The following is a 13,703-nucleotide window of genomic DNA, read 5'->3' as shown; positions in this document are numbered from 1 at the left end:
CAAGCTGTCACTTTGTGGACAGGAGGAGATGGGTGGTGTCTGCTGTAAAATCCCTGGTTCACTTGTTGTATAACTGAGGGACATTATGAGAAAATGTTTCTTACAGAAAGGGTAGTAGATACGTGGACTAGACTTCCAGTACAGACAAACACAGACAAATTCAAGAAAGCCCATAATGTGCACAAAACTCACCTAAGGAATTAATTAAACAAAAAGTTAAACAGAACCTGCTTGCAGATTGGCCCCCGGCGGCCCCCGTCTATTCGCCTGTTTCTCCTGCTGTAACGACTCAAACCTTAATCAGTCGTTGGTCTCGTCTTAGATTCAGGAGCCGTATGTCTATCCCATGCATGTTTAATCCCCTCACTGTATTACCCTCTACCACTTCTGCTGGGAGGCTGTTACAAATACCTACCAGCCTCTCAGTAAAGGAAAACTTCCTTCCATTCCATCCCAGACACACAATAGCTGTTGACACATTTATAAAACAAGCTCGTGACTGGAGGGTTGGCAGAAGATGTAATGAGCACAAGAAGAGTCTATTTCACTCCCATCTTGCACTCAGAGGGTTAAGTCTTCTGCGGATTGAGGTCCCCGGAGAGTATTTTGGAGTCAGTTCTTTAGATCAGCGAAGGAGGAGAGAAGAGATTTTACAAACAATAAGAAAATAACAAGCCTGTAATATTATGGGCATTAAACCTTTTTCCTGCTGTAAAGACTCAAACCTTAATCAGTCGTTGGTCTCGTCTTAGATTCAGGAGCCGTATGTCTATCCCATGCATGTATAATACCCTCACTGTATTACCTTCTACCACTTCTGCTGGGAGGCTGTTCCACTGTTCTACCTCCTGCTTAGTAAAGAAAAATAAATATCCCCTCTCTCTTACATTTGCACTTTATAAATCGCTAAGCCATGTCGAAGATGGGTTATTAAATCACCCCGGCGTCTTACTTACAAGTTATGAAACGATTAGCTGATTTTGGAACTGGAAATTGTGAATTATTTGTGGCATGCGCCATGGTTATCTTGGTGGACAATTGGTGGACAATGTTGTGGCCAAAGTAGAGTCAGGGCATGAGGGTGATGGCGTCAGAATGTTGTGGGCCAGAAACCACGTGCATCAGGCCCATCAGGCCCATCTAGCGGCTGCAGTCGTCCATTAAATCTGCCAGGTGTCAAAAGGCAAAATGCTAACCGAATGGTTTGAAGAGTAGAGGTCACTAAATGTGGTTTTCTGTGGTCTTTTCCCACCACAGTGAATGGTTAACTCTGGATTCCTGTTTAAAAGCCCCTCCGCCTCTCGGGGGCCCTGCTCCCCAGGAAATTCTGCCCCAGTTTCTCTACCGTGCCTTGAAGGCTCTGCAGCTGCTGCTGATGCTGTTCTGAACTTCATAAATCAAGGAAAATGGCCACGTCAGCAACAAACTCCCCAGGGTCCTCGTGGCATCACGTTCTGTAGAGAGGGAGCGTCGTTCATTTTAGTTTTTATTTTGTGTCCTCCGTTTTTCCTCTTTGCTACGAGACTCTAAAGCCACCGATCTCCAGAGCAGCAGATGCAGATACCCCGTTCCGCTTACCCAGAATTAGTTCTCAGAACAGTAACTTGGTTGTTTATCCAAAAGCACCTAGAGGAGGCTGAAAACAATTCATTTTAATACATCCGAGTCATTCTTGTGCTAGATTTGTATTGCCCCAAACTCTTTCTTCCATGCCTTTACTGGTGATAAGGAGGGCAACTGGAAGGAAGTATACATGTTCGGTGGTCAGTGGTACCGGGGTCTCTTCTTCTGCTTAGGTTTGTGGCTCTTCTAGTGCAGTGATTGATGGCACTGGGATATGACATCATACAAAGAACTTTTACTTTACTGAAAGGGTAGTAGAATAAGTGGAACAGCCTCCCAGTAGAAGTGGTAGAGGGTAATACAGTGAGGGTATTAAACATGCATGGGATAGACATACGGCTCCTGAATCTAAGACGGGACCAACGACTGATTAAGGTTTGAGTCTTTAAAGCAGGAGAAACGGGCGACTAGACGGGGGCCGAATGGATCTGTTTGGCTAATGGGACCCCCAGGAAGCAATTTTATAAAAAAAGAGTTAAAGAAGCACCTAAGAGGTCACTGAATCAGATCCATTCAGGCTGCGTCAGGATAACTCCCAGATGCTGTTTCCTTATCTCCTATCTATGAAATCTGTAATGAACGTTTTTTATCTCAAAAGAATACTTAAAATTCCTGTTTTAGCAGTGAAATATTTTGGCTTGATTTGGCACCTTTAATAAAATGTATCCCAACAATGAGGTCAGAATAGGCTATATATTGTTTAAATTTAATAGGGATCATAAAACAATGTGATTTACACATATAAAAGATTTTACACATAGACATAAGAGTTGTCCGACCCCTACATGTTGGGGTAATTGCTTTAAATCTTGCTCTCCACCTCCACTCCGCTGGGTTCATTATAAACATTGGCCACCATCACAGTGGAAAGGGTTAACAGCGTCACCAGCTCAGAGTGGCGGTATCCGAGGGCCGGTATGGGTAACTCGTATTAATTGGCTCATCTGTGACCATTAACCGGTAAATATAGGATTATGATCCTGTAGGCCTGTGATGGGAAATGGCATTTAGATTGTAAATTCCTGTGAGCAAGGCTCTCCTTACTTCTTGTATCTATAAATCCAAATTATGTTATGTCACACGCATACTGTGTAACAGTGTTACCTATTGCACAGCTCTACAGATTATGATAAATACAATAACAATAATTTTATATTGTTATCTATTAGGTATTTTTATCCATTGGCACTATTAAGAGAGACTTTCCAAATATTAGTAGAATTATTTTGTTAAATATTTGAATTTTAATGTTAATCTTAATTTGAACCCAAACCTTATTCCAAGAGGGGCTCCATATAAGGCATCAGACCCCTAGCAAGGGTTTTAGGGGTAAATATGCACTAAGGTGGGAGAAGTCTCTCCTGGTCTAGAAATGTCTCAGTGTAGCGAATGGACTGAAAATAACATTCTAATGGCAGAGATTTCCCAAATTTAGGGTATTAGCCCTGAATTGGATACTCTGCCTTCAAATAATATAAGGGCCCCAAGAATTGTGCTGTTCTGATTTTAACCCATAAACCCCCAGGGCAGGGCTGTTTTCATTTGTGGAGGAAGGGCAAGTTGAATTTTTAACTCTGTAAGTGCCATGAGAGCTGCATTATGGGTTGCACATGAAATCACAGGAGACTTTTATAGCTCAGATTTGGATTCTTGATGATGTGTAAATAAAAGCACCCGAATCCCTTTATCTGCACCCTCTGTGAGCGATTTTACACTCTATTCTTAACCCCTTGTTGCCTATGGACCAGAGATTACAGGCTGACATCTTAACAGTATAACATATACAGTATACATATAAAGTATATTATATGCTTTTAATATTCATTATATGCTTTTTGGCTTTTTCATTGTGCACTCATGTAGCAGCCAAATTCACACCCAGCCATCTCCTCACCCCTTAATTCTGATTTGTCACAACAGATCCGCAAACTATTAAGTGCAGCCTATGAGATCCTGTGTTAATTGCCCATTCCGCCTGGTTTAGAGCTTATTACCCACCCCAGGAGCTGTCCTAGGAGATGACACTGAGGGGTGAGGAGCACTTAGTGTTTCAGGAGCATTGAGCAGCTGGACAGCTCCCAGAGGGTCCTGGCCCCGCCCCCCGCCTGGGGTTCTACAAGCAGATACAATGTATCCACCGCTGGAGCCTCCGCTGGTGGCACTCGGGTCCTAATGCTCACCAAGGACAAGGGGTACATGGGGGTCCCTTATTGGCCACCAACATTTTCAGTGAATTAGCTTCCTCCATGACCAGGCAGAGCTAATGACTGAGATTTCTGTGTCTACAGGCAAAAAAAGGAGGGGGGGGAGGTGCAGATATTAACCCTTTGCACAACCTGTTCCTCTGCAGTAATTCACCAGCAGGACCACTTGACATCCTGCTGGCAGTGAGTTGGGGAGGTTTGTTGCTCTGTAAGAGGTATCTGAATTCCCCCTTGATTTTGGCAGAGAGGAGGAGGAGGAGGGGGTGGGGAGGGTTGCAGTGGATGCCTAGGGAAGAAATCTTTTGCTTATTCTAAGGGTTGTTGGGCAAGGTGGAGTCCTTAGCTCATTGGCTGCTGGGTGTCACATGCCTTGATTCTTATAGGGGGCTGAGGTTCTGAAACTGGTTACTGTCTTCATACGGTAACTAAGTGTCTATAAAGGTACCAGCTACTGGAGCTTGGAGAACATCCCAATCAGATCCAGGAACATCAGGCAGGAGGCTGGAGTATATATCCTCTACATGCTGCTGCTTCTCTCTTACTCCTACCACTGTCTCCTCCTTATTTCACACACATTTCTGCTGTCTTATTAAGCTCTTCCCTATTGTAAGGCTCAGAGGGAGAAGATCCACCTTTTGATCCAGGATTTCAAGTTGACAATTCTGCATGTTCTTGTGGAGCCTGCGCTGCACAGCAGATCTTCCTGGTGGTGGAGACTCTACATGAAAGGCATCACATTGTGAGGACTGCTGTGCATGGGGATGTGTGTGCACCCCCCAACCTTGCATCCTGGCATTTTGGATATTAACCCTTGGTTCTGTCAATTTGTAGAATGGCACGCTTTGGAGATGATTTGCCCACCCGTTATGGAACTGGAGTGCCTGGGGGTACTGGAAGGGGCAGCAGTAGACAAGGTGGTCCTCAGTCTGGCCAAAGGATGTACAAGCAATCTATGGCTCAAAGGGCCAGGACTATGGCTCTGTATAACCCCATCCCAGTCAAACAGAACTGCTTCACAGTCAACAGATCTCTGTTCATCTTCAGTGAAGACAATGTCATCAGAAAATATGCCAAAAGGATCACAGAGTGGCCATATCCTTCTGTTCAGTCTGTTGGAGTGGTTGTATGATGATATGGGCAAGTATGGCTGATGTGGTTGTAGGGCTACCTGTCTATGACACCCCCATCCCTGCGCATGTGGTCCCTTTAATTCACAGAATGTTTCCTGTTACTTAATGTTCTATGTGTGTGTGTAGGGGGGGGGGCTACCCATCCCCATTTAATGGAATATTGTTGAATGGTTAACCCTTCCATATTCGAGGAGTGGGGGAGGGGATCTAGTGGATATCACTACAGCCCTTTCTGGTTAATGGTTAGACATAGTGCATTCAGGTCTCTTTTTTTCTTATCATGTATAACCAACCTTGGTGAACAGCAGGACACCATAACCACCCCTGTGCCTCTCAGTATTATCACAGGTGCAAATGTTCTGCAAACCATATCTTGGATCATTTTAATTCAGATGCAGTCTTATTTTTTTTTTTGCCAGCCATGTAGAGGGGTTCATTGGGGCATCATAGTATGCATCAGAGCCCCACCGTAGATTGTGGAAGGTCAGGAACCTAGATGCCCCCATAGCCCCCCATGTCTTTGGGTGTGTGTTGGATGCCTGTGTGCCAGTGATGCTGCTGTGGGTAGCTATGAGGAGCTGTATGTTTTTCTCTTATGAAATCACACACCTATTGATTCTTTAGTGAGAGCCCTGAGGCCTTCCTCGCAGAAGCCTAGCAACCCCTGTTTCCATTAACATGATCAGGAAGGAGCTGATTATTACACCCCCTCCAATGGATTTCATCCAACAGAGGGGTATCTTCCGCCTAGTCCTACTTATTCCCTGTGGCCTTTTTGGAAATGCCAAAAAAATATAGTATCCCCCCCTTTCCCCCGGTGTACGCCTAATGGGTTTTGGTTCAGTTTGGTTTTTCCAAATATATCCACACAAAAAAAGGCAACCCAATATTAACCATTTGAGTTCCAGAGGGGTGATTAAAGCATCGCTCCATTTAAAAAAATAAATTTTGGTGGGAAAAAAAACAGAAAAATGGAAGAAAAATTATAATAAAAAAGAGATTATGCGATTAGTGATAAGAGTTATGAGAAGAAGGAGGTTCACCTACCAGGGCAAGGTCAGCAGGGAATTAAAAAAAAAAAAAAAAAAAAGTGGGGTGTTATCTATTAATAACACTGGAAATCGGGGCCTATAACGGGATTTTTCATGCATATCAGGCATTGATATAATAAGCTATGTATAATATAGTATCTTCTCCCTTAACGTGGCTACATTGTATCACACAGCAGGGTATATGTAGAGCGTGTATCAGTATGGGGGTGGGGTCCTTGCTGGCTTAGGGTGTGTAAAGATCCATGTATATGGATCCTCGTATTGACTCTCTCCATGGTGCCGAATCGTGGGCCATGTGTCATGAGTATAACGAGAAGCCCCAACTAACTGGGACCCGTGGGTGATAACTCACTTTTCCTTGGGATAGGTCGTGCACCCCATTTAGAATTTTACAGAAGACCGAATGATCACCGAAGGATTCCAAAACACATTTAAAAAAGTGTTGTTAAATTTAGTATTAAATAAAGACATTAAAATGGACAAATTTGACGTTCTAACTCATCGCTTAGAAATCCCAGCCCCCGAACGCTCCCTGTTTTAAAAGGCTAAATGGGTATTTTATTAATATTTCATTGCCGTTAAATAACATGGACTCCTGCTAATTCCCCTGGAGTTGTGAACAGCATCTCACGTTGTGAACGTTGTGAACGAGAGTTTCATTTCATGAACTTGAAAACCCCACATCCGCTAATTGTTTTAATGGTTTTATGTCATTTAACCCACTGCAAAGTATCTCTGTCAACCAGAGCATAGGGGGTTAACCACAAGGAACAATTTGGCCCCTGGCAAGGTGTCATGAAGCAAGCGTTACACTGTCATGCATGGTCACTGATGCCCCCAAACATTGTGAATGATGTCCATAGGGTGCGGACTGTATAGGTGCCCTTACTTGGTTCCGTATCTAAGACCCGATGGCATCTTAATTTAGGCCAAGCTAATGCCCACCATATTGGGTGGGACCGGCAAAGAACCTGTTACCAACATCAATATTCTAAGCTTTGCATCTCCTAGGCATTAGCAGAAGTCTTTATGCGAAAAGATTGCTTGGTGTAAAAATGTATCTGGTTATAATGATGTCCGTTGATTTCCTTGACTGTTCGCACTCCGTTTGAATATATGATTTTAGCCACCATCATTGCCAACTGCATCGTTCTTGCCCTGGAACAGCATCTGCCCGAACATGACAAGACGGATATGTCCGAGCGATTGGTGAGTACCCTGTGGCAGGTCACTGAGGTCCCCCGGTGACATAGATCATGATTTTACTTTCCAGGGCATCCCACCGACACAGCCAACCACATTTAAAACCCATTTCTTCTGAGACCACAAAATATAGTTTATTTGTTTATAAGACGTTTGTTTATTTTCTTTTACAATATTCTAGAATTCCATGGTGATTTTTCTCATATTATTCAATTTCACAGATTTGAAAAAAGACAATTTTGTAAGCAATATGTCTTTCCTTCTCCGTAGAACCCTATAGGATCACCGTGCCCAAATTTCCAGGAGAGGGCATGCGTCCCCCTTCTTACGCCCATCAACCCCCTTATCATATATTGACTTTTTTAATTCCGATACGTGGAGTCCAGTTCACCATCCTTACAGCCTTTTAGATGACGGCAGAGTTGTAACATTAATAATTCAATGCTATTCTCTTTATGTAGCTGTGGTAACTCATGTGATTTTTAATGCACGTTTCATGAGGACTTTCTTGTGCCCTTGTTATTTTTTTATGTGTTGTAAAATGTTTTTTTTTTTATGTTTTTTTTTTAAGGCATGGCAGTAAAATGTTATAACTATTAGAATTTCCTAGAAGATGTATCAAAGAGAAAGTAAGAAATATGTGCCTAATATGTAGAATTAGATCCATAGCTTCTGTTAGGGACTTTCCTCCTGCTATATAACCAACCATGCATGATGAGGTTTCATCTTCCGTAGGTAGACCACCATATAATTGTACCTATGTAACGGTGAGATATTGTGATAAAATGTTGTTGTTTGTGGTTCAAATAATTTTGTGAAATGTTTTGAGGAGCTTTTCGGTGAAGGAGACCCAATATGTTGTTGCTTTGTCCATGATGGACCACCAAGCTTTCAGTGAAGGAGACGCAATTTGTTGTTGCTTTGTCCATGATGGACCACCAGACATTCAGTGATGAAGACCCCATATGTTGTTGCTTTTTCCATGATGGACCACCAAGCTTTCAGTGAAGGAGACGCAATTTGTTGTTGCTTTGTCCATGATGGACCACCAGACATTCAGTGATGAAGACCCCATATGTTGTTGCTTTGTCCATGATGGACCACCAAGCATTCGGTGAAGGAGACACAATATGTTGCTTTGTCCATGATGGACCACCATGGTGTCCACCCTTGTTTTCATTTGTGAAAGGTCTGAGCTTCATCGGAAACTTTTCTTTGAAATTCTTAGACACCAATTTGAGATCGATTTGTAATTTTGCCCAGACAAGACCTTAAGAAGACACCGAGTCTTGTTGAAGTCATCATATAAATTTTATTTCCAGACACACCATTAACATTCATCTGTCCAAGCCACCCAGAGTATGACGTTCCTCTGCATTTTACGATGATTAAACACATCACCCCTGCTCGGAGTCTGTCAGAGTCATTAAGTTTGCGTTGATGGGCAATGAATTGAAACAATTTACCTATAGACCGGTTCATTCCGCGTTTCATTAAATAACCGGTACGGTTCAGATGTAGTAACAGGGAATTAATTACATAGTTGACGAAGAGATTTTAACTCCTATGTGTGTTTCGATGTCATGTAATTAACCTGTAGGATCTGAGTTGTCTTTGTGCTTCAGATGTTGCCACAAATTCCTTGTCTTCATTCTTGATTATTTGTCTTGAGCTGTTGGACAACTTTGCCAAAAAACATCTCCTTGCCTATCTAGCTGTCTAGGTGTTGAGTATCTTCTATATCTCCCTTCATAGTTTAGGAGGATACAAAGTAATTCCCGAGGTATAATTGCGAAGTGATACCCGCTATTTGTTCGAACACACATTACAATTATATCGCAACACCCAACGCTTATTAAAAGCGGACACTGGAGCATAGATTTAATCAAAGGGAGCTCAGATTAAGTATTGCTTCTCTCTCTCTCACTTGAATGAATTGGAGATAAGGGATCGCATGTATCCGAGGACGGCATTCGGCTAATGCCAGATAAATAAACTTTGATTTTAATATTGTTTTCTGACCTATACTGCTTTGGTGCCGAGACATTTTAAGATGAACACTGAAGCTTAAATGTATCCGTCACGGAGATAACCGGGACCAGGTTCTGAATCTGGAAGCCGTGTAGCGTTTGTAGCAGATTCCAGGGTGAAAGGGCAAATCTGTATTAAGAAAATGCATTTAAATCCAGAAAAAAGGGGGGGATATTAACGGCAAAGTGTTTGCAAAGCAAGCACCCCTGGTGTTTAAATGGTTAAATTACACAGCTGGGAGGTGATCCATCCCCTTCAGTCCTCTCCCAATACCCCTTTTTCCTCCCCTGATGCCCCTCTTTTCTCGGAGGTCAGAATGTTTGCTGGGTATGAGAGTATCGCAGGGTTCTACAGCCCTAAAAGCCCCGATAATGTGTATAGAAACAGCAGGGAACGGCTTTATAAATTAAACGGGGTAAATAAACCCCATTATTTTTCTAAACACCCCACCCAGTTACCCAAATAGCACCAGCCACACCTTTTACCACACCCCCAAAACAAAAAACTGCCCCCCATTTGTAAATTACAAATGTTTGGGGGGTCTGACTGGAGGATTCGGAAAATAATTCTCTCTCCTTTAGGAATTTTAGATTAATAACAGATAATAACTTTTTATCTCAAAAATCACAAAATAGTAAAATTAAACCTCTACTCAACAACTAGGAATCGTGTAAATGGGATTAGGATGTATTCTGTTTAGCAGATCAGACCCAGCCCCAGAGCTTTCAGTATAAAATTTGTTCTTGTTTTCCGACGTTCTATAGAACGCAGAATTTCACATTTTCGCTGGAAACGTTTCTGTGTGGCCGTCCGTTTCATCCTGAGATATTTAACTCCCAGAATGCACAGCGAGGGGCTTGGCGTGTTTGTGGTTTAAACTTAATGTTGTTACCGGAACGGCATCAATCCTTTTGAGGAATTACTCTCCAGAGTGGTGGCCGTCGCTATTAAGAAGCTCAAGCCGATGAGCTCAAGACTGTTTTGCCAGATTGGTTTCTTCTCTGAATAGAAGAAGTGGGGTGTGAGGGGGGTCTTCATGAGGGCCCAGCCATGGAATATGGAATAAAAATATCAGACCTTTGGCAAAGGTTCTTAAAATCTAGAGCCACCTCTGCTACCAGGGGCTTTTATTTTGGGGACATCTTATCTGGCCAAAGAGTCAAAGGTGGACACATTGGGGGATTAACCACAGATATGGATATGTTTGCCACATTGTTTCTTTATCCTCTAGATAGTTATAATCTTGTTGGGTGGGATCTCCTGTAACTGGAGTTCCTTGGACCCCCAACTGTTAGCAGCTGGTTCCTGATTCCCACCCAAGGTTGAACTTGATTACTAAATTACCACTTTACGATGTTACTGTGACCCCGGGGGCTTTAATACTTTGTAACAGCCAGTTAGGAGAATTCCCGACCTGGTGGTCTAGGTAAAAGCTCAAATGATCCCGTTCGGGAAGAAAGAGTTAAGCAGTCGTGACGATCTTAGGAATTTAAATGTCTGGAAAAGAGACAAGATCTTCTCTGGATTTTGATTAGTATTGTCGTGTCTCCTGTTCCCAAGAACAGTCTGTGCTTCAAGCTCACATCTAAAAAGGCACAGAGGAGACCCCCAAAGCTGCTGCTTGTTACGGGGAGAGTGGTTCACCATTAATTGGATTAGCACTCGAGCTCCTGCTGTGGGATTCTCGGCGGATGGCACGGAGATGGTAGGAGACGAAGCGCTGATGAGAGGCTGTCATCTCCCGAGCTCCTGACTCATGTTTTGGAGTGGAAAATCTTTTTTTTTCCTGCAAAACCAACAAGAGTGTTGTGTTTGTAGGCCTTCCTCGCAAGGGAAAAGTTAAACAGACCTAAATACATCTGCTTTCTGAAGCTGCGCATGGACCTCGTCTTTTCTTATTGGTCTCGTCTATTCAGTAGATTCAGACGCCATGACTTAGAAACATTGGGTTCCTCCCTCTCCTTGGGGGTCAAGATGTTGGTCGTACGCGTGGACCATTATGAGACTTGTCCATCCCAAGTTGCATAACCCCCAACGTTTAGACGCTGACGGCAAAATATAATTTTTTCCACTGAAAAATAGGCAATGAGGAATCCTAAAATTATTTTTTCCCCCCAACAAAAACATTAATAAAAAATACAAAAAAATACGAATCATTCTTTAGAACACCCTTACTTGCTGGTTTAATTTTTTGTAATAATACTTTTTGTTAATATTTTGTTGTTCATTAGTTATTTACAGTATATTTACTATAAAACCATTCTACCAAATAGATATTATTTATTCAGATTTAAAAGCTCATTTGCAAATGATTTGAAAAAAAAGTTGCATCATTAACCAATTAAAAAATCTTTAAAAAATGATTTCAATTAAATTGTTATTATTTGTATTTAATCTATACCATTTTCATACAATTCTACTGAAGGTCTTTGGTTTCCTTGTATGCGTGTGATGTGCCTTTATATAATTAGTGAAAAAATTCCAGCTATTAGACAATTTTAAGGACAACGTGGATTTTTTTTTTAAAACCAATCCTTCGAATATTTTTATATGTGTATATATATATATATAATTATAAGTGGTGAGTTCCCGTTGCCGTTCGGAGGTTTCCACAGCCTTGAATCACTTGTAGTTAAACTTGTGGACACGTGAGGTCTCGTTCGGAACATAAAAGCTCTCTTTTTTTTCCTTTGGCTAATAGCTTGTGGGCTTCATCTTCTCCGCAGCCACTTAAATCACTCGCAAATTACCTTCTCATATAAAGTTCCTTTAGAACAAAGAAGCCTTTCCCCATCACGCCGGAGACTTCTTACAGAAGCTTTCATTTCAACGAAACTACAGACTGCATTAACCCTTTCTCTTTATGGCAGCCAAGGGACATTGCCTTCCAGAAATGAACATTACAATCAAAGAGTAACAAATGCGTAATCCTAATCATTTACTTAAAGAGAAACCCAGAACCTGCCGGCGGATCGGCCCCATTCGGCCCGTCTAGTCTGCCTGTTTTCCGCCCATAAAGGACCTTAATCAGTCGTTGGTCTCGTCTTAGATTCAAGAGCCGTATGTCTATCCCATGCATGTTCAATACCCTCACTGTATTACCCTCTACCACTTCTGCTGGGAGGCTGTTCCTCTTATCTAGCAGCCAATCTGTAAAGTAAAACATCCTTCCATTCCATCTAACCCTCTAGTTTTCTATTATGGCCACGTGTTCTAACATTTTTCCGCCTTTGAAATAAAGTAACAAAATAAAGTATCCATTTCTCATTTGGACATGCGACAAAAAATTGTCAGTTTAAGGATTTATCGTTACATATGAAGTAGCCGGCGTCTGGCGTTGGATCTTTCACTTTCTGTAAGGCGTCATCGCTCAAAGCCAACTTCTATTCCACATTCAGATTTTTGTTGTCTCTTTACCTCTGATGTCAGATTTTTAGCGTTTTTTTTAATTTATAATTTTTGCCCTATTTTCGGAACACAAGATTATCAGACGTGCTAAATGTGTAAAAGCAAAAAACAAAACCCAAATAATTGGAAAGATTCTTCTAATAATTTAAATGGTTTTTGTTCCCAGTAAAAAGTACTGATTGCAGGGTTAGGGGTTAGAGGGTTGGGGGTTGATTTGGTGTGTAGAATGACTTTATAATAAAGATAACATTATTCAGTAGCTGTAACCAAACGTGTATCCAGTCTCTGGCCAACCAACGATTGCCGTGGTCTTCGATTTTAAGAAGAAATGAGACTTGCGACCTATAAATACCCTCGAGAAATTAGGGGCAATTAATGTTTAAACGCTGTGAGTCGATAGCACTAATTTAGCTTCGTGGCCAAAGTCCAAACGGGTTGGCTAATCGCTCCTGACGTTGGGACCCTGTAATTATGGCCCAGCTGAAATACTCCGAAAATGGTTAAAAAAATATGGCTGCGCACATCAGATGTGTATTAGAGAGAGATAAACGGCGAAATGCGTTTGATAAACATTTTGTACTCATGTTTTTGGAGGAAGCAAAGCGAAATGATTTGCATAACCCTGTGGTGCTCGCGCGCGTGCATTGAGCAAAGCGCGTTGGATAAGCCTTTAGTACTCGCGTGTTTGAAGTGAAATGCGTTGGATAAACTTTTAGTACGTGTGTTTGGAGGCCGCAAAGCAAAATGTGTTGGATAATCCTCTAGTACTCATGTTTGATGTAAGCAAAGTGAGATGCGTTGGGTAAATCTGTAATAAGCATATATTAAGTGTGAGAAAAGTAAAGGGATTTCTATAATCCTCTAGTGCTCATTTGTTTGCATGGAGCAAAGCAAAATGTGTTGGATAACCCTCTGGTGTTTATGGGTTTGACATAAAAAAATCAAAATGCGTCGGGCAAACGTTTAGTACCGATCTGTTAGAAGGCAGCAAAGTGAAACGCGTTGGTATAAACCCCTAATACTGATATGTTTGGAACGAGCAAGGTGAAATG

General features: G+C 41.9%; 1 protein-coding gene across 1 annotated transcript in view; it reads left to right on the top strand.

Annotated features, from left to right (window-relative positions):
• The first annotated feature begins 4,659 nt into the window (after positions 1–4,659).
• Positions 4,660–13,703, top strand: part of LOC149277438 (voltage-dependent N-type calcium channel subunit alpha-1B-like) — a 90,788-nt gene continuing 81,744 nt past the window's right edge. Inside the window, exons 1-2 of the mRNA XM_089502888.1 lie at positions 4,660–4,919; positions 7,113–7,218. Coding sequence (XP_089359014.1) covers positions 4,660–4,919; positions 7,113–7,218 — 366 coding nt within the window. The remainder of the gene's footprint in view (positions 4,920–7,112; positions 7,219–13,703) is intronic.

This window comes from Sceloporus occidentalis, unplaced genomic scaffold, assembly GCF_023333645.1.
Source record: "Sceloporus occidentalis isolate IW3139 unplaced genomic scaffold, rSceOcc1.0.p SCAF_214, whole genome shotgun sequence".
NCBI classification, from domain to species: domain Eukaryota; kingdom Metazoa; phylum Chordata; class Lepidosauria; order Squamata; family Phrynosomatidae; genus Sceloporus; species Sceloporus occidentalis.
Note: the sequence above shows the minus strand (reverse complement) of the source record. Positions and strands in the feature narration are given on the sequence as shown.